Source organism: Centroberyx gerrardi, chromosome 18, assembly GCF_048128805.1.
Source record: "Centroberyx gerrardi isolate f3 chromosome 18, fCenGer3.hap1.cur.20231027, whole genome shotgun sequence".
NCBI classification, from domain to species: Eukaryota; Metazoa; Chordata; class Actinopteri; order Beryciformes; family Berycidae; genus Centroberyx; species Centroberyx gerrardi.
In genome coordinates this window covers 16878797-16899494 of record NC_136014.1, presented here as the reverse complement: position 1 = coordinate 16899494, position 20698 = coordinate 16878797, and the positions used below count along the sequence as shown (strand labels likewise).

General features: G+C 43.1%; 1 protein-coding gene across 1 annotated transcript; it reads right to left on the bottom strand.

Annotated features, from left to right (window-relative positions):
• Window positions 1-772: 772 nt before the first annotated feature.
• On the bottom strand, window positions 773-20280 carry mgab (MAX dimerization protein MGA b; the record flags this gene model as incomplete). Its single annotated transcript, XM_071912441.2, has 21 exons — window positions 773-2943; window positions 3047-3676; window positions 3898-4009; window positions 4827-4991; window positions 5276-5321; window positions 5500-5597; window positions 6177-6865; window positions 8496-8751; window positions 9150-9395; window positions 11193-11422; window positions 12100-12316; window positions 12722-12900; window positions 13380-13611; window positions 14201-14411; window positions 14957-15377; window positions 15557-15670; window positions 17284-17409; window positions 17530-17643; window positions 18243-18339; window positions 18602-19127; window positions 19553-20280. Coding segments are annotated over 21 exons (6405 nt in total), but the record flags the coding sequence as incomplete, so codon positions are not given.
• Between the last annotated feature and the right edge of the window lie 418 nt (window positions 20281-20698).

Genomic DNA, 20698 nt, shown 5'->3' with positions numbered 1-20698 from the left:
AAAAACATGTTCTTCCTATACCCTAATTACTTGGATTCGACCTATGTGGGTTTTTGAAGACCGATACTTATTTGTTTGGATGGAAGCTACCTATACCAAATATTGTGTCCCGATATTCAGTGTCTTTGACCAAATTTGACTATTCTCATCAGGGTGGAAAAGCATCTGAAACATTTGCATTTGCACCATGGGACACTGAAACTACCTTAAAACCCAGGGTTAATAATAATAATAAACATATTAATGCATATATGCATTTGTGTGTGGAATCCAATCAAAATATCACACAAGTTTAAATTCAGGTTATGTAGACAATGTATTATCAATTGAATAACATGGATATAGTCAGTCAAACATCATATCAGATGTGCATGACACTGAGGCCAATATCGGCCTGATACTGTATGTTGGCAAATCAATATGATGGTCTAACCCTATTGACAAAATACAACTAGACCTAAGATATTTTGAATGAATGCCTGCTATACTGGTTTCGTTCTTTTTTGTATATTTTGAAAAATATTGCATCTCCGATCATATTTTGAAGTTTATGTGAAATGTACTTTTTCATATGTAACAATGAATACTGAGCATGAACAAAAACACAACTGAACTTAATATGATTAAAACAAATATATAGTAAATTGTCTGTTGGGTGTCTTTTCTACAGATCCAGATAGGCTTCCTAAACCCTAAACTTGTACCATCCCTTGAAAGGTCATCTCAGTTTTCTAAGAGTAACTGAAAGGTGCCACAATAAATGCATGTAGTTTTATTCATTTTCAAGGCCACAAGGCCTCCCACAGGAGTAACAAAACAGCCATTTCTATCCATGAGGAAGATGTATTGCAATTAAAAAGGAAATACATTATTTACAAAGGCTATTTTCATAGATACATAGCAAACAGTTTTTCATCTTGATTGCTTGTGACACATTAAGTTTAAACAAATGATTTTACATTATTAGAGTTGTCTGCATATCATGTCACTGAACTGATAAGCTCCTCAAACCCAGATCAATATTATCACTAGAAAGATTCTGTTAGGACAAAGAGAAACTCATTGAGAAGCAGACATCATGGGTAGTATCTACCAAAGACATAAAGTGCTACTACAAATGATAGTCACCGATTTAGTAACAGAAAACAAAAACAAGAATTCCAGAGGAGGACGCATCAAACAATAACCGGCTCCCAATAAAAATGGAATAGAAATAGGTTAACATTTACATTTTACAGTGTTTGTGAAGCAAAGTATTGCCCAAACCTTTTCAGGATACCGATCTTTGACCTCAACTGTAAGGTCTAATAGTAACATAATGGATACAAGCGATTTGTTTTTTCCCCACATTTGTTTTCTTTTGTTCAAGACATGGATCAGTGATAAATGACCTCAACAAAATCATCATCTTAATAAATCTCACAATATCCATGTTTGTGATGGCAAGCAAAAATCAATGTAGACCACATTTGTAGGACAGATTAATTTGGGGAAATACTTATTATTGATAATATCAAAACAGTGATTTCCATCCCAACATGGGGCTGAGGGAGTCACCTCAAATTTCCTTCATACATTCATAAATCAATCAACTATTTCTCTCACATTCTTTATACTTGAAAAAAATCACCTTTCTCTACAGTACGAAAAAAGGTCCACTGAGTTTTGTGTTGACATGTACTGACATAGTGTGTATCTGACATAATGTACCCACAGGCACGACTCTGTCCCAGGTCCTTTGGATTTACACACAGGCACATTTGGTAGCGCGTTCAATCAATGACTTATGTGACTTGTGTTTATAATAAATGAACATGGATGAGGAGGGAAACTCCCCTGAATAAGTCAGTAAGATTATGAGGATAATGCTAGGACAGATGCTGCTGTCTCAGAGAGCTGTGAGGTTTCAGTGTGAGACTTTTGAGGTCGAAGGATCATGTGCATTAGCTTGTGCAGCAACAGTGAGATATGAGCTCTATTCCATTTCCAGCTCCTTTTCGACGTCTATCCAGGACCGCTTCTTGGCACTGGGGAAGTCCTTTCCTAAAGCGCCTCGAGTCACAGGCCGTAATGCGTTGATACCTCCGAGCTGGGGGGCCATGGAAGGGCTGTTCTTGGATTTAGTATCAGGGCTTTTTAGACTACGGGTAAGTCTGACAGGGCTATCCACAGGTTGACTGGCTTTAGCCGGACTACTCCCTGCTTGCGTCGCAGGACTACCGCTATCCGGAGCCGCTTTCTTCGGCTCACATCCAGTGCCAGCAGCAGGACTCGCCAATTGTGCCGGCCTCTTCTTCGGAGGCCTCCCTCTGCCCCGTTTGACTGGCACTGGTATGGGTATCTGGGTATCTTTTACTTCAGCGACTTTACCTGGGCTGTCCTCAGCTTGTGTCTTGGTCTCTTGCACCAGACTAGTCTTTGTATTTTGATTGACAGGGGTAACTGGCAGCGGATGCTTTCGAGGCCTACCTCTGCCACGGCGGACTACAGGAGGGCTAGGCTCAGGCTCGGGCTCAGGCTCGGCACAAGGAGGACTCTTCAGAGGGTTGAAACTCAAGCAGGCAGTTGCCATTTCTTTGTTCAAACCCAGCACTCTGCCTCCCTCCATGCTTTTCTCCACAGGCTGCAGTGCCACCGACGGCAAGTAGATGGATTTGTTGAGGCGGGCGAGCTCAACCAGGGGGGATGTCAGACCTCGACGCCTTGCAGACTTCGTGGTCTTCTTGGCGAGGGGAGAGGGCGTGTTCACCTCCTTCGCAGCACGACTGCTTTCTGGATTCTTCCCTTCCTCCGAGTTGTCCGAGGGCTGCTCAGATTCAGAGGAAATCCTCTCTTGGTCCTGGGAGGAGTCCAGGTCAGAAGGCAGCGTTTGAGGTGAGGAGCTAACCTCACTCTCCTCTCCCTTTGCTCCCATGAGCATGAGCGTGTAGAATCCTTGCCCGACTGTGAAAGAAAAACATAAAGGTATTTAAATGAGAGGGAATTTGAATCAGGGGAATAAATCAGGACAAAAGCGGGAACTCGTAATGCTTCTGTGACAACTTACTTGGCTTCAGACATGAGGGAAGTATGATTCTGCCAGTCTTGGAGCGAATCAGAGGAAGAGTGAATGGCTGTGGAGGGCAACCGGCAGCCTGAGGGAGGAGGTTGGACTGGGGGGTTGAGACCTGTGTTGGGGATATGGGTGAGGGTGGGAGTGCTTGAGGTCCATCCTGGGGTGCAGTGACCTGAGGTGTGGCTGGGGCTGAAGGTGCTTGAAACTGGTCCTCCATCTGGGAGTGGGGTGCGGTGACCTGGATTGGGGCTCCAGGTGTTTCAGGCTGGTCCTTAATCTTAGTTTGATGATCAGTGACTTGGACTGAGGCCACAGGTGCTTGAGGTTGACCTTCTACCCGTGACAGGGATGTAGTGATCTCGGCTGTGGCTAGAGTTGAGACTACTTGTTGCGGCTTAGGCCTGGGCTGGCACACAGTGATTTCGGCTGGGGCTGGAGCCTTAGGCTGAGACAGGAGAATGGGCTGGAGCATGGGCTGATGGGTAGTGGCTTGTGGTACAGACGTTTTGGGCTGGTGTCTTGGAAAGAGAGAGAAAGGCACCATCCTCTGTCTCCTTTCATTCAATTTCTGCCTCTCATAGATTTCTTTCAGCTTCATCTTGATCAACTCCTTTGGTTTACCTAAAAAAGGTGTAATTTCATATAAATTTCACTAAATTGAGCTATGTATATGCAATGAGATGATGTCAATTAATCTTAATCTGTTCATTGAGACATGAGAAGATGCATGTCATTTATCTGATTAAATATCCCTACACAGTCCTTTTAAGAACAAGCACAAAGGGAGACTGAACACAAAATGACAACATTGCAACACATGTAACAACACAAATTATACATACCAGACAAAATGGAAAGCTCCTTCACATAGATAGACTGCATCTGAGTCAGCCTCCTCTTCTTTTCTTCCAGACATTTAGATGTCTCAGCCAGAGTCCGGATCTCACTTTGAGCCTGAAACATAACATGATGGAGAAATTGACTGGGATGGCACAGAGCTGTAACTAGATTATCTGTTAAAACCTGATTAAAGTAGTCTGACTATTGGAGTGGGCCACCTGTTTACCTGCAAAAGAGTTAATGTGGGTGGCTGTGCAGATATCTACTGCATAAACAGTATAAACAGTTGTGTCTCATTCTTCTTTTACTCTAATTGTTAACTGGGAGCCTGAAAATAGTATTTTAGGTTTAGGTTTGGGTTACTGTAGTTTGACTGAAGTGTTCATATGGCTTTATTTCATTTGGAGCAAGGCTCAATTAGCACTATTAAGCAATTACCAGCCTGTTCTCCATAAGACTCACTTCCACATCAAAATGAAAAGTTTGCATCTAACCTGCAGCCAATTCGTAAAATACTTTGCCACAAGTTTGCCAATGTTTGCTAAAAGTGGCAAATCTACAACAAGCTTCTGTCAAAGGTTCACTACAAGTTTGCTACAGAATTAATTTGCAAATATTCGCACGTGAAAATTAAAATAAACTTGTAGTAGCATAGTTGCAAATGTTGACTAAAACCATAATTCTTTAAAGTATCTACCTCCTCTACTCTCTGATAGTTCTGGTTCTTTATAATGATCAAAACACCAATTGTAACATTGGCCACATTTACGTATATTAAAGGGAAATATAGCTAAGATATAATAGATTCTTTTCATATTTTCCCTAGCAGACAACAGTTTTTCTTGTAGTGTGTGGCCCACGTCAACTGAATGGATAGAGGGGAAAAACTGGTCTACTTGGCTCGACAGGATGTTTAGGAAGTGAAGCTGACCAGTGAGAGGAGGCGTAGCTTGGGGGCCCGTGGGTCACTTTGGAGGACACTCTGCAGTCTGTTGAAGAGGTACCGCTGCTCAGAGCGCCTGAGCCTCTCTAGCACCTTGTGGTTTGTCCGTCTCTTTCTATTATGATACTCATCCTTTCCATTGTTGTTTTCATGCTGGGGTGGAGAGAAGGATGATAGTAACACAATGAGAAACAATACTAATTATACAAGCAAGTACTGCATAACATAAACCCAGTGTTAAGACATTCCAAGTTTATTAAGCAACGAGAATTGAATCTGAGGTCAATATTGGAGATGTCAATGTTAATGCATTGGAAATATTCAACTATTTTGCTGTATGGCTGCTGCATAAGGGAGAGTAGAAAGCTTCCCAGCCTCAAAATACAGAGATTAGAGTACATAACGAGCATGGGGCTACCAGGTGGAAAGGGCCCTACCTTAACTCCGAGTTCCCTCGCTGATCCAGAATCCTCACTGGAATACCTGCGGTAGAGAAGCAATCAACATCCACTTTTGAGGCAAACATTCAAAACGTTATCAGTCCAACATGTCCACATGTGTGCATTCATGCATTACACATGCACACATTTGTATGGCTGACACTTTTTGGTTTACTTCACACACACACACACACACACACACACACACACACACTTCTTACCGTGACTCCAGTAATGTCTTGCTGGCGGCTGCCATCATTTCAGAGATGGTGATTCCTTCTCTGGTTTCTTCTACCGTCTCGATGTCTACTGTCTCATCCTGGGGAAAACAACATACCAAACAATTTTTTAGAGCTGTAACACTGACCACAACATTGCAACAGATATGTAGCACGCATGCAGAAAGGTCTATTAATCACCATAACAAGTGTTTTTAACAATGCCAGTTCAAAAACAATATTTTTTTCAATGCCTTTCATTGCTGAATGAAAGCACATTTAATTGGGCCGTAAAGTAATTTATTTTCTGTTAAACATTTACACAACAGCCGTTTTCCTAAATAGGATCAGACCATACTCAATTGATTTCCTCAATAAAAATGCCCATAAACTAGTATAAAACTTGAGTTCTTATGATGGTAAGAGTCCATGCATTTTAGAGCTCTTTGATGATAAATACCAACAAGAATCAGTAAGAATTGCCTTAAAGACTCTTGATACCCAGGCACTATTACCACAAACTGCAGTATTACGTTACTCTCTGAGTCTGATATGGACAATTTCAAACCATTTCAGCACCAGCTTTGTTGTAGTTTATGCAATGTTTACTCACACTCTGCAATCTGGCAGAATCATGTTTCAATGAAAACTAAATACACTCAAAAATCCAAATTTCTTACACTTACATCTTCGTCACCCTCTCCATCATAATCCGAAGAGTCAGAGGACATGTCCTCTGAACCAATATCCAGGTCTGACTCTACCCGCGTCATCAATTTACACTTCTTAGCATCATCACTCTCATCTGAAGGCATATTCTCATCACATATCAGCTCGGGGGAGGAGCCAGGCTCATCTGATCTGCCACTTGATAGGTCCTTGGTTCCAGTGTGGGCGTGGTCTGAGGCCAAACCAGGTCCATCCACATCTGAATTGTCTGCAGAGCTGCCGAAAGAGAATGAAACTTCTTTTTGTGGTGGGGGTTTAGCCGTACCAGTCGTGTTTGTAGTATTCACAGTTTCTGCTGGTTGTACAAAAGCTCCATCAACACCAGGCTTAGGGAGCTGGATGAGGGTGAAGCCCCCCGGCAGGGCAACTCCTGGTAGGTTCTGGCCAAGGGAGCCCTGTCTGGATGGAGGGCAGATCCTGAAAGAATAGGTCCCACTCTCTCTCAAGAAGCTGGGGGTTTTGAGCGAGGGGGAGACTGTGAGCGAGACAGGCGAGGAGGATGAGCTGTTCCAGAAGGGGGTGACAGAGCCGCGATGGCTGCTGACAAACGTGATGAGAGGGTTGATGGCAGAGGGTTTTAGTGAAGGGTGTAGGAAGGTGCCAGGTCCTCGTCTCAAAAGGTCTGGCTGGACTCGCTGACCTGAGGAAGCAAAACAACACAGGAGAGGGTGCTGTGATAAAGAAATAATTATCCTATCGCAACATACCTTAAGATTACGTTTTTTAGACGCTAGAAAAATGCCTTGTTTTAAAGTTTTAAAATCCTTAATCCAAACACATGAAAGGGTCGTCCCACCAAGGAAAGGCACAACATGAAGATGTTTCCTTCTGTTCTGATTTTGTAAATTAGGGCTATTAGCATGGTTTAACTTTGTAGTAACAAAAATCTCCTTAATTATGATGAAAAGGCAATGGTGTGACGGCTTAATTTTAGACCTGCAGTGCTACACTACTTTACATTACAACCTGTGTGTCTATACCTGTAACTGATATGCTGAAAATCTCAGATTAGGTCTTTAAAGCATAACAGAGAAAAGGAACACAGATGCGAATTTGTGTGCATGCATTTGTTTTCTCCCTACACTCACCAGGACTCTTGCCAACACTAACAATCTTGGGTTTAATCTGAGCCATCTGCTTGATGTTGGGCACTATCTTTATAAGCTGTCCATTAGGGTGGCGGTACAGTCTATCTCCCTGTGTGGTTTCAATAGGCTGCAGTAGCACTTTCTTAGCCCCAGGGGGCATGACAGAAGGTGTGAGCCAGCAGAGGCTGCAGGGGGGTGGGGGTGGGGGGGCGGGGGGTTGGCATGGACAAGGAACGTGCAAGAGCTAGCAAGGTCCTTGGGGGGGGCGATGGGACAAGGAAGTGTGGGTCTTCTCTAGAAAAGGAGAAGTGACTCGTCAGATCATAAATTCCTGTTAATGCACAGTTACAGCAGGGTTCCAGACTAACTTCTTCCACAAGTGGCACTGGGCCTGCCTACTGAAACGTTTAGTAACACATTAGCAGCACCACTTAAATCGACTTTGAAGACAATATATTCATATTTTTCCTTTTTATCATTTTTACCTTTATTGCGTTAGTGATCAATGATCAACTTTCACATACAGAAATAAAGCAACCCGCAAAGAAAAAGGGTTTTGGCTAGAGAATAACTAACTAAATAAATGAATAAATAAATAGTAAAATGGCTTATAGGAGCAGTACATATTTTACCACATAAAATAATTAATATGCAGCATGCAAGCTTTTTCTTCGCATGTATATATGTATGTATTTATATGTATAAATCAAGTGCATAATATTGATTCACATTTTCTGTTATACAAAAAGAAAAGGGACCAAAAAAATGCTGGGCTTTTACTGTGAAGCAGCTGCAGACACGTCATAAATGGAAGTGTTGTGTTAGTCACCGAGGGTTAACTTGCTGAATAAAAGTTTGTCTAAATCTAAATCTGTGCATTTTTTGTGTGAGGATTGGTTTGTTATATTGCAAGAGAGGAAGGGACTTCATTACAGCTCCGACAAAGCTACATTACGCAGGAGCTAAGACTCGCGTTAGCTCCTCACTCTAGTCACTCTAGTCACACTCTAGTGATTACAAAACAATCAAAACTGCATGTGAAACCTTTATGGTTTTCTATATCAGTGACAACAGTTTCATTCGCTGAGTTTCTAGTTAATTTTCCCTCCTTTGGCGAGCAATCAATTAAAAACTATGTGCTTTTACTGTGGCCAAGGAACACAGAAAGAGAAAGAATCATACCTGGTGGTACTTTTGGTGTCTTCTGGGCTTTGGTTTTCCTTGCAGTGATCACTGGAGGGACGATGGTGCCAGCAGTCTTTAGGCGCCGAATACCAGGAGTGCGGAATTTGGAGTCTGGTTTCTGAGAGTTTTGATGAGGAATCTTGGTTGTAGCTTGTAGCCGGCCTGTGACGTATGCTGCAAGGCGGTTGGCCGGATGAAGAGATCCCATGTTCCCCAGCAACAGTCTGGCCTGAGTGTAGGATTTGCCGTTAACCTGTAAAGGACAGGAAGAAAGAAGTAAATGTAGATACCTTTTGAAATGTTTTGAGTCTTTACATTTAATTTCTACTGATTGCATGGGCAAATAATCGGTTACAATCTTGTATAAGGCAAGCAAGCATTCATCAAGAAATACATCACACTATGTTTTTGGCCTGGCCCTTTAGACTACACCTCACACATAGAGGTTTAAGAATCTCATAATTCATTATTCTCAAACTCATTATTTGTGCAACTCCATATTTCTCAAATCAAAATTTTCTGCAATGCTTTTTGCAGATTGTTGTCACCCACAAACATTAACATGCTTTCAATCATGTTTTATAAAACATATTAAGGTGTGGCCCACCCCTTGTAAAACCCACTTGGAAGTAGCAGTTTTGCCAGCCTGACCTGTATGAGTCCCACCGCTTGGCAGCCACTGGGTTTCTTCCTGGCTCTCAGTTTGCCGGCAGGTAACACTCCACTCAGGAAGGGCGTTACTCCAACCTGCAACTCCGGCTCCTCAGTTGGACTGTCCTCCTCCACCGGCTCCTGGTCCTCATCAGGGCTGTCATCAGCCACCTCTTCCTCATCGGCGTCATCCGATTCATCCTCCTCATCCTCATCACTGGTTTTCTTCGGCTTACTGATGTGGACCTGGGAGGGATAGTAGAGCAGATTTCAACTTTATTTGTCTCAATGGGCATCTGGTTTTACAGCAAGTACAGAACATTAAATAAAAACATAAGACTGACATGCACAACAACAAACAAGTCAGTCACTGATGCATGGTGTCGAGAGTGCAGAGTTTCAGACAAGCAGCACAAGAGAAAACATCATAGTTATCATCACAGCCACAACCGCTGTCACCACCAATTGTTGATATTATGATCAGCAAACAACCATGGCCTTTCTCCTCCCTCTACCAAAATTCATGAGGCCTATGGCTGTAGGGATAAGGGAGTCTTATACCCGTTTTTTTGGCAGAAGTGAGACTGAACAATTGGCCAGAGGGTAATAATCAAACACAGAATGTAAGGGATGGGCAGAGTCAGAAATGATGGCATTTGCTTTGTTTACCACCTGCCTGCTGTATATATTACTGAGGCAACTGAACTGTACTCCATCTTACTGGCCACCTCCACAATTTTCACTACAGCATTCTTCACTCGCATACCAAGATTACCATACTAACATATAATTGAAAAAGTCAGTAGCAACAATGCAAACTTTGCCTCTATTCTGTTTGTGTCACTCACCACAGACAGTGCAACTAGAAGGAGCACTGGGCAGAATGAATCACTAGTTCACAAACACGCTTTTATTGCTTGGCAGCATTAATAAACTTAAATCGATGACAAAATACCAAGTTTCAACACCAGCTTAGTGCATCACAGCACAAATGCATCTGAAACAAATTTACCTGGGCAGCTGATTTTTAACTAAGCGGGCTGAATATAAACAATATATGGCAAACACTGCAGTTGTAGAAAAGCACTGTCATACCAATGTACAAACTCATCGACAACAGGATCATGGCAGGTTTCATCGCCTGAGGTAGACTAACTGGAGTCATCAGCAAACCTTTCATCAAACCTGTTCTCATGCTACAACAGTCATCTGTATACAGAATGTACAAGAGAGGTTTGAGGACAAAACTCTGGGAAGAGCCGATACATGAAGACAGTTACAGAAAGTCATCTATTCACCCTCTGGACTCTGTTGGTTAAAAAAATCCAGGATCCCAACCACAACACTGGAGTATAAACCAAAATTACTGATACATTTCCATATGAGAAGATGGAGCTGTACTGAATGCTGATGAAAAATCAACACAAAGCAGCCTGTGGTGCTTCTTACTGCCCTCCAGGTATTTGAATATATGATCAAGCAGTGCTACAGCAGCGTCTTTTTTATTATCCCACTTGGCCCTGTAGGGAAACTGAAACCGGTTCACAAAAGGCTCCGTTTTGGGCCAGGAGCTCTTGACTTCCTTAACCAGCCTCTCAGCCCAGTTGCCTTGACTTCTCTATTGGTGCAGTTATTTCACCATTAACGAAATCAAGGCAACTGTAGTCACTGAGAGCCTTGGGGTGTCTGTTCTACCTGTTAGACCGTTTTCACGGCGATGGCACCCTCTGCTGTATAAATGACAGCTGAAAGATGGAGTTTCAAATGGGACCCAACTGCTTTGCATATGAGATGAGCAGGCGACTCCCTATCCCATTGGACCTGGACTCTTTCTTGGTCTACAGCATGTAAAGGAGTTAAGCACACTGGAATCGTCAAAGGGAGGTTCACAGGGGAAACCTCATGTAAAACTTATGTTGGTTGTATAGTCATTATATTTTTTGACTAAATAAATAACTATATAATTTCAATGTAAGAAAACAGATTCCAGACTTGAATCATACAGCACTTCTGCATGAGAGGGACTATTCTACAAAGACTTACCTTGTAGGTGATGGTGGAACCGCTGGCCTTTTTAATGTAGATTTTGGAGACCATGCGAATGAGGTAGGGTCCAACGCAGAATTGCGGGGATAGGTTATCCCGTTTCAGGCGTTGACATAAACCTTCCAGGACCATTTTACGGTCCTTGCCCCATTGACATGTTGACTGGATCTCCACCTGCTTGGTCGGTTCTGTTTCTTTGGATTTGGCCTGCAGAGAAGCCTTCCCTGCTTGAGGACATGAAGGATTATGGTTACAGTATATATAGTAATTAGTAGTATAACAGTCAGGTGGCGGCCACACTGATTCGTTTTGTCTGTCCGTGTATGTTCATTTCAATTCATTTTCAATGAGAGCCGTCTCTGTTGTCCGGACAGGGCTGATGACACGTCCGTCTGACAGAAAGTTCAACCCAGTTACACTTTTTCTAGACGGATGGATTCGTCACCATGCGTTTAGCGGCAAACAGAGACAATGGTACAACCAAAAAAAAGAAGATAAAAACGGAGAAAGCCGGGTATAATTTTGGGATGACTGTAGCTTTTCCGGGTCAGTTTCTACAGTTTATACTTTATAGTCTGTTTCTCGCCACCATGTTGACGTTCCAAAACAGCCCAACAGACAGAAATCTATCCGTCAATAATTCTGTTTGTTTTCTGATGGATCAGTGTGGCCACCGCTTCAGTCTTTTTCAATATCATGCAGTCAGGCATCCAGACAACACAAAAAGCCTAACATATTTTGAATTGTGGGAAGATAAGGATTAAATTTTTTTTTTTTTTTTTTTAAACATGAAAAAGAGTTTAAGAAATCACAACCCCATTATGAGTACATGGTCAAACTTTTACAACAGAAACGAAATTACTCTTAACCAAATAATCTAATTTGCACCTGTGTGGCTCTTTACCTGCATTTTTTATAGTCAGTATAGTGCTGGGGTTTTGTTTCGGCAGGTTGTTGGTAGTCTTCTGCGGTCTTGTCGTGGTGCGTGGGGTAAGAGCAGCAGGGCTCTTGGACTGCATGGTGACCTGAGGAGGGGGCTTGCTGTTGAACTCTCTCACACGGGCGCACGTCATCATGCTCTCCAAGTATTTATACACAGGATCCTTATCCTCCTCTCGCACCTGCAAATCAGCATTTTCATTCATTCGAGGTTTAAAAAAAATTGGCGTGCAGAATCATCAGCCTAACCCTAAACCTCCCAAAAGGTGACAAAAGATAGACAAATACATTGACAAGTATGCATTTCTTCAGTCTCAGAAAAAAGATGAGTTCAACTTGGGAGACAATTCCTTAATTTTGTGAAATGAGTCATTCATTTTTCAACAAAGCAATCACTCATCAAGCTCACTGGTCTCCTACTTTATATTCTAGTGAATGTTTTGCAGTGGCTAGGCATATTAAATTTAGAATAGAGTTCAAATTTGAAATGTTTTTAGCACAAAGAAGTGTGCAAAATGTTAAGTGAGGAGAACACTTTTCATAGCTACTGTAAATCCAATAGGAGGGGGATTTCTTTTTTTTTTTACCTGTTGGTTAAGCCGAGGGATACTGCGCTTATTTGAAGGGGCCACCTGGCTGGGCAAGAGAACAGCATTTTTTGGGGCGAAGACGGGCTCTGGATCCAGGAGTGCGGTGCTTCGGTCCCACAGTGTATCAGAATGGAAGCCTGGGCAAGGCTGGACCTCATGTTCCATGTTAGTCACAGCTGGGGAGGGAAACAAGCAGTTCATTATCACTTTTGAGTGTTTAAGGGTTGTGACCAACACAATAAATGCTGGAAATGAAAGCGAAAAGGCAGGAAAACAGAATTTCCATTATACATGAACGACAGTTGTGTGGTCAAAAACTTAAAATCATGAAAGAATTGCTGCATTCCTGGCAATTAAATAGTTATGAGCGGAAGGCTGCAGCTATTATTTAATTTCTTAAATAATTATCATTTAAAATTTAGTCCATATGAAAGATGAAATTAATCCACAATCATCCATTCTAAAATAATCACATTGTAGGATTAAAGCAGTAAAGGAGGTGAGAGTAAAAGAAAAAAACATTCCAGTGCACACCAAGCTTTCACTGACATTTTCTCAAAATTAATCCATAAGCTTCAAATACTGTTAACATAAAAAGGAGTGCAAAACTGCTATCCCAATTCACACGAGGCCTTAACATTAGAACTGATCTTACAATACAGGGGCTGGATCTGGTTCTCAGTCTCCCCCACGCCGAACTGCTTGATGATCTTGCGTTTGAAGCAGGCGCAGCCAAACATGCAGTCCAGCCGCCGACAGTGGAGCGGACCTCTGTTCAGACGCTGGAGACTGGAGCACACACAGCCCAGTCTGCAGAACTCCTGGCCACATTCAGGGCCCATGGCTTTCTTATACTGGGGAACACTGAGACGTTGGCTGGGCAGCATCTGATTGAAATTAAGTGGAGAGAGTACGGTTAGTCATCAGAAATGTTTTCAAGGTCTGTGTGCTTTTCCTTGTTTTAAAGCTGCACTAGGCAACTTTGCACATCGGTGGTGCCAAACGGCAGCGAGAGGCAGCTGTTGCAAAAATCTGAACTTCAATACCCACAAATCATGTAACATGTCATCAGTAAACTGCACACAGCATGCTTATGTTTACCAACTCTGCTGGTCTGTGATTGCTTTATACCAAGGGAGGCAAAACATCCAACAATATAAAGATCCAGTTTTCTCTGGAAGGAGCATTCGCTTGCTGCTGTTTAGTAGACAGTTTGTATTTCACTCTTCCATACCCAACTCCAGGATTTCATTTGGGCAAATAGGGCGAATCTACAGGGTGTCAGTTGTAGGGGATGGGATGATCTTCTCTGTTGCAGCCCCATGTAATTTAGGCTGATAAAATGGGTGTATTTTTACATAAAAATCTTGCCTAGCATAGCTTTAAGAATGAATTGTACCACACCTTTGTTATTATAAATGTATTACATAGCCTGTATCAGTGTGTCTAGACACAGTGCACACGTATGTTACATACCTTTGCTGTCAGCAATACAGACAGAGCCACTGACAGTCTCTCTGGAGTCAGGTGTGTTCTGCCGAGGCCCTGGTTGACTGCTCCCATCTCCATCTCCAACAGTTTGTGCTGGAACTTGGAGAAGCCTGGGATTCTGTTGTGCGTCACCCCCTGGCTCTGCCCACAGCTCACCACAGGCTTCTGGCCGACCCCTGGGTTATATGGAGGGGATCTGAACGGAAAGGTAAAATTGAGCTCATTAGAGTACTGTTTCCTCTGTGTACTGATGGAAAATAATAGAGCAGCCTATGAAGGGCAATTTTGATCTTGGGGCTTTATAAGACAGAGCAACACAAAATCAGGGTAGCTGCAGATGCTACCTGGAATTAAATTGAAGACCAATTTAAAAACCAAAATAAAGAAACGAGGCTTGCAAAACCAGCCTATTTCTGATTGAACATAGCTGATGAAAGATGTGAAACTATAAATCGGCATGTGAAGAAAAGGGGCAACTGGAAATAAATTGTTAAAGGACACCAAGTCCAATTGCATTTAGCAAAGCAGATATGTTGCATTTTGTACTACAAATCCTGTTCTGGATAAGTGTTTCCCTTATACAGTATATATTCTAAATGTGGTGGTGTGAGATGCAGACCTATACCATGTTGTGACCTCAGGTTTTACTAGAAAGTTCACTAGAAATGATTGGGATAGTGTCCAAAAAAGCTGAGACCATAAAAACGATGATAAATGACATGCGTGATGACAAGCCCTTACCTCTGTGAAGCAGGACTGGCTTCATATGTGACTTTAGCCCCAGAAGCAGATTTTGCAGTAATTGTCAGCACAGGACTCTTGTTGGGGTGTTTGGGTTTGGGCCTGGCTCCTGCCTGGGCAGAGGGCGCAGGTCTGGCCATGGGAGGAGCTTGTGACATCAGGACAGAATAGAGGAGGGGTTTGTGGGAAAGGGGGCAGGGTCTGTTGGCCCAGGCTAGAGATTTGGATGTAGCATTTCGATGCTTCAGCGCGCTGTCCAGGGTCTTCACGTAGCTGGAGCTTTTAGCAGGCAGCTGATAGGCCACTGAGCCCTCCTGGTTGGTGGAGAAGGTAGCAGCACGCTCACTGATTCGCTGAGCTTCGGTTTCCAAGTATTCATCCAGCATGTTGCTGCAGAAGGCAGATAGGTCCTTTTGTGATCCTTTTGGAGAGGAGGGATAAAGAGAGTTCAATTTATCAATGACCAATGACAAAACATTCCCAATTAAAGTACGATTGGTCGGTTACAATTCAATTATGCTTTTGGAAACTGGAATAACTACACTAATCTGTGGTAAAAGGGACAATGCAGCCAAAAAACAAAAGAGGAGCAACCCTTACCGTCACATTTAGAAGGTGAAGTTTCTTTGCTCCTAACGAACTTGTCTCTCCATCCCTTTATCTTTGTCATGTCACTGGTCTTTCCTGTCCGGGAGACAAAGGGTAATCCCTCATCTGTGAAGGGAACATACTGCATTAGCTTTCAGTGACAGGCTGCACCACTACACTAACATTGCTTCCATTCATTCACGATTAACAAACCCCACTTTACAATGAATGCAGAGGGTGCTTCACAATATTGTTTTAAGTACTGAAGTGGGGATAGAGAGGGCTCATAACTGCATTGCTATTTTATCTGCTTGGCTGGCTAGAAAACGACACTGATGATGTTGTGTCATTAAAATATTTGCTCATTGGCGTAATTAAAACACAAATAATAAATTGTCAAATATAAATAAAATACCAGCCATTTCCATTCTACAATCACGCAAGTGAGATACATTTAGTAATGTTGTTGGCCTATTTCCATTCTTGGCCTTAGTGACAACTTGCCTGGGGCGAACACTTATAGTTCCACATAAATCAGTGTGGAAATAATTAAGCAGTGAGGCCTACAACCACTGACATAAAAACTGTTTGTGTTATTACTGTTAACAGACTTGATCGACAGAAATAGAAAGCTGTATTAATTAGGTGCCAATACAACTGTAATAATGTAACTAATACATTCTGTGATACAATGTAACCGCTATACATCAGTGTTTCTCAACTTGTGGGGCATGAAAAGCAGGAAGCAGGACCATTCAGACAGGGCTGCAGTCACATACACTTGAAAAAAAAAATTGACTTTCATATTATTAACTTAACTTTATCAGGACCAATATGAGCTTCCAATATGCATGTAATTGGCACCATTGGAAAGATAACATTTTTATTTTATCTTTCATTTGCATTAGAATGCTCAACCCTCACTATTAATCTGGAAAATAAACCACACAGATTTTAGGTAAACACATTAAAATTACTTAAGGTGTATTTTGAATGGAATCACAGTGACAAAATGCATGAGAAAATACCAAAACGTTTCCATGGACGCCCTTTCTGGCTACTTTTTCTCTTTGGCTTGTTATATTGTGTGTTTGTACAAAACGGCAAGTGACCCTGTTCTTGTTCTCTTGCCTATTTTCACTGATTGTCATGTTCATTTATTGTCTTCTCGGTTCCCCCCCTGCAGGGAGGTCAAAACACAAGGTCAGCTACAGAACAGCGACCCCTGAGCTGGTGCGGAGTTTTGCGCAAGGACACTTCAGCAGGGCGGAACCGAGGTTGTTTGGTTGGAGGTCGGTCCCTCCAACCACTGGGCCACCCAAAGATGGTGAGGGAGGGAAGAGCGTTTCTCATTCACTTAACCCACCCATATTTTTCCAGCCGGTCGGTCTCTAATTTATATGCTGCCTACCGCCACCCATTTTGTTTAGTGTGACTGCTTGGAATGTCACAGACAAAACTAATAATTCAGGGACAGCCAGTATAATAAAATTATCACGTTATGGCAATGTTTTGGGGTCATGAAATCTAAAAAAAGCAAATTTACAAGACACATTTCACATACCGCTGAGCAGTTTACAGTATGGTAGTTCATTTTTCTCATTAAGACAGCTTGGTTAATATTTTGCGGCAAGACACTGGTTTGTAAATTCACTGTAAAGGTGAAATTTGGGTCCCAAAGCACAGCCAGTTAAGAGCCCCTGTGCAATGGGCAAAATCATTCAAGAAATCCAACTTACCAACGGGAGACAGAACTGTGGCATCGTCTTGTACTGGTAGAACCGGGGAGGGAAGGGGCAAATTAACCCCCAGATACCGCAGGTCGACGGCCTTAGCTGGGTCTAGGGAGCTCAACTTCAAGCCCACTAGAAAATGGACACAGTAGTCAGAGACAGTAAACAACATTTCCACGGCATTACTTTGCATAAACTATTCAACTTCTGGGAGGTTTTTATGTGTGTGTGTGTGTGTGTGTGTCCACTCACCCTCCTGCAGCACAGGGTGGATGACCTGTCTGTGTTTGAGACCTCCGAGGTCCTGCAGTAGGACAGCCTGCAAACGGGCTATCTTCTCTTCATCAGTCTCTGGGATCTCCTCTACTGGAATGGAACAGAATAGATATGTTCACGTTGGATCACTTGTTATTTGAATAGGACAGAACAGGGTGACTAGAGGTTTCTGCAAGCTAACCTTAAGACTTTCAAAGACGTTTTTCATGCCGATTCAAATTAAATTCAAGACCGATTTCTCTCTAAGAGTTATGCCTGAAAAATAACAAAACAGTGCACATCTGTTCAACCAGGAAAGTAGATTCAGCGTACTGCTTATCAGCTTGCAGCTTGGAATTGGGAAAGACTGGCAGCTGTTAAATCATGAGTGTTTTTGTTTGTGAAAGACAATTTGACACAAGTACATAGGTAATTAACTAGATTGTAGCTAATAGGAACTTAGCTATGTTAGCTCTTACTTTCCTGATGGAAACGGAAAGAATTTAAATCCATTTCCCCTCAAAAACCTCTGTTTTAACCCCCAAACAAAGCCATTTTACTCCACAATAGACTTATGATGGTTTAAAGTTAGCGGTCAAAAAGAACCTGGAAGTGCCTGATGCGCAGCTGTTTACACTACATGAATTTCACATGTTAACAGTGAACCATAATTAGCTTAACAAGATGCAATAGATCTCTGCATTGCTTACCAGTTTGCTCCAACTTTGACTGAGGAGTTAGGAAAACTGGAGATACTGGAAATGAGCTATTGGCAGGCTTGTCCCCGACGTGAATCCCAAGAGCTTCCTGTGGCACAGATAGAGGACAAAACATAGCCTTAAACCTTGAACACCTTACAAAACTTGTACCACTGCACCTCCAAAAACTTTCAGGTATGCAATAGCAAAGGCCAATCCCAGAATACATCATGTTTTATTAGAAAAACTCAACTAAATTGCCAGTTTGTGTAGCTCTAGCGGAGGCATCAGTCCCATACAAAGAACATAACTCCTCTGGACACAAGCCAGAATGTGCAGAGCTTTCTTTGCAGCAAATTGCTGTGTCTTACCTTTGAGGTGAATGACACAAACAGTAGGCCCTCTACATCGTCTAGCTCTGGTTGCATAGCGACAGTCAATGACGGGCTGTAGATCACCGTGGTGGCGGCGGCCTCAGCTTTCGCCTCTCTTCCCCGGGAGTTCCCCCAACGTCTATTAATCCTCTTCCTCTTCTTGTGGTATCCAGGTGATGAGGCCGGGGTAGACCTCAAGGACGTGGGAGTAGTGGGTGATCGTTTAGGGGCTTGAATTTTGATGTACAGCGGCACCTTAGGGGTTACATTGACGTCGTGGTTCTCCTCCTTGGGTTCTAGAGGTGGACCATTGTGGAGAAATGCAACCCCGCAACCGGCCTGCTTGCCTCTTACGGACTCGGTATGGGGGTGATAACTCTCTAAATTGTCCACATCCATCCTCTCCTTACTGGGAGAGGCATTGCTTACAGGTTTGTTCTTCATAGCTATTTTCCTCAGCTTGGCTTGGGTCTCGGCCTCTTGCTCATCTGAGAGAGAAGCAGAGATGGCGCGCTTCTTTGTGCTGTGAGACAATGAAAGAGAAATGCTGTTGCTGCTGCGTAACAAACACAAAACAAGTGAAAACAAACTAGATGAATTCATTATGAAAACAAATGAGGTATTAGCTTACACGGCATGTGACAATGGGATTTTAACAATCCTGCCTCACTGATTTGACTGTTAAGTGACTTTCTGCTCACACTGGTGTCAGTCACATGTTTTGATAATATTTCATTGGTATTTTGGGGGAAAATACACCCATCTTTTTAAGCTCTGTCGAAACTGTTTCATAACAGATTTATGCCTAATGAACATCTATTTTTCGCTTGTTAATGAGAGCAAAAGTTAACTGGGAAAATGATTTAAAATATGCATCCATAAGTCGCACAGAGTCACTTGGTGTAGTGAACGGATCAAATGTGAAGCCCAAAACCCTTGAAAACTCACCTGAGATCCACAACCTCCTCGCTGTTGGTATTGGGCCCAGCAGGATTCAAATCAGGAGGTGGAGCATCTGCCTTCCCTGCAGCGTGAGACGCTTGCCTGATCCTATTTAGCCGTAAGTTGTGGCCATCATCCCTGAACCCCTTCGCAAACGGATTATGATTAATTTTTAGCTGGGTGATCCGAAGGTTTTGATAAGTCGTCACGGCAATAAATTCAGTTTGTGGAAAGGTAAAGGTCATGCTCTCTGGTCCCTTAACCACAGGCTGGTCAGGTGTGGGTCCGCCCCCATCGGGGACGGGTATCACATGTAGCCTAGGAATGTAGCGGTGCATGGAGTGTAGTATTATATGACCCTCCTGGTCATGAGAGTTATTGGTCAGTTTGAGTTTGTAGAAGGACACCATGCCACCCATCCAATCTGAGCCCAGACAGGGTGAGTAGTGGTGGGAAAACGCCCGGATCAGACCCTGGGTCTGGTGTTCTGCCGGTCCACTGGCCTCCCACTTGTTTATGTTCCAGCGGTACCTGTGCTGGTCGGCTGGAACGATGGACAGGACCAGATTGTATTGCCGTGTGGGTTCGAGGCCAGTCAGGCGATAGCGGCAGTAAGGGAACATGCGGCGCCCCTGTTTGGTCAGGATCATCTCCGTTCCACAGTTGTAGAACTGCTTCCACACACTGTTGTTCTCCAGAGTGACAGTGACACCTTTGAAGGTCAGCAGGGAGGGAAAGCTTTTCTCAAGCACTGGATCGCTAGATGCAACAGATGGAGACAGTGACGGCGATGGCGTTATGGATGCTGCTGATGTGTTGACAAGGCTCGTGCCTGTGCTTGTTAGGGAGTCTGAAGCTGATGCAATATCTGAGGTAGTTGGGCTAGTTTCAATGATCCCTGTGGTAGTAGGTGATGTTACAGCAGGCTTGGCTGGGCTAGCTTCAGCAGGTGAAGAAAGAGTTGGACTACAGTCGTTACTTGCCATGGAGACAGCCTGGTTCTCACTCACTGTCTCACTGGAGAAGCTAGGTCTCATGGTGGCTGCAAAAGGAGGAGCTGGAGAGGGGATGGCAGTCGAGCCCCTCTCCTCATCCTCTTGTGCAGACACCACATGGGGGTCCTCCATGGATGTGAACTGTGGAGTTCAGGGT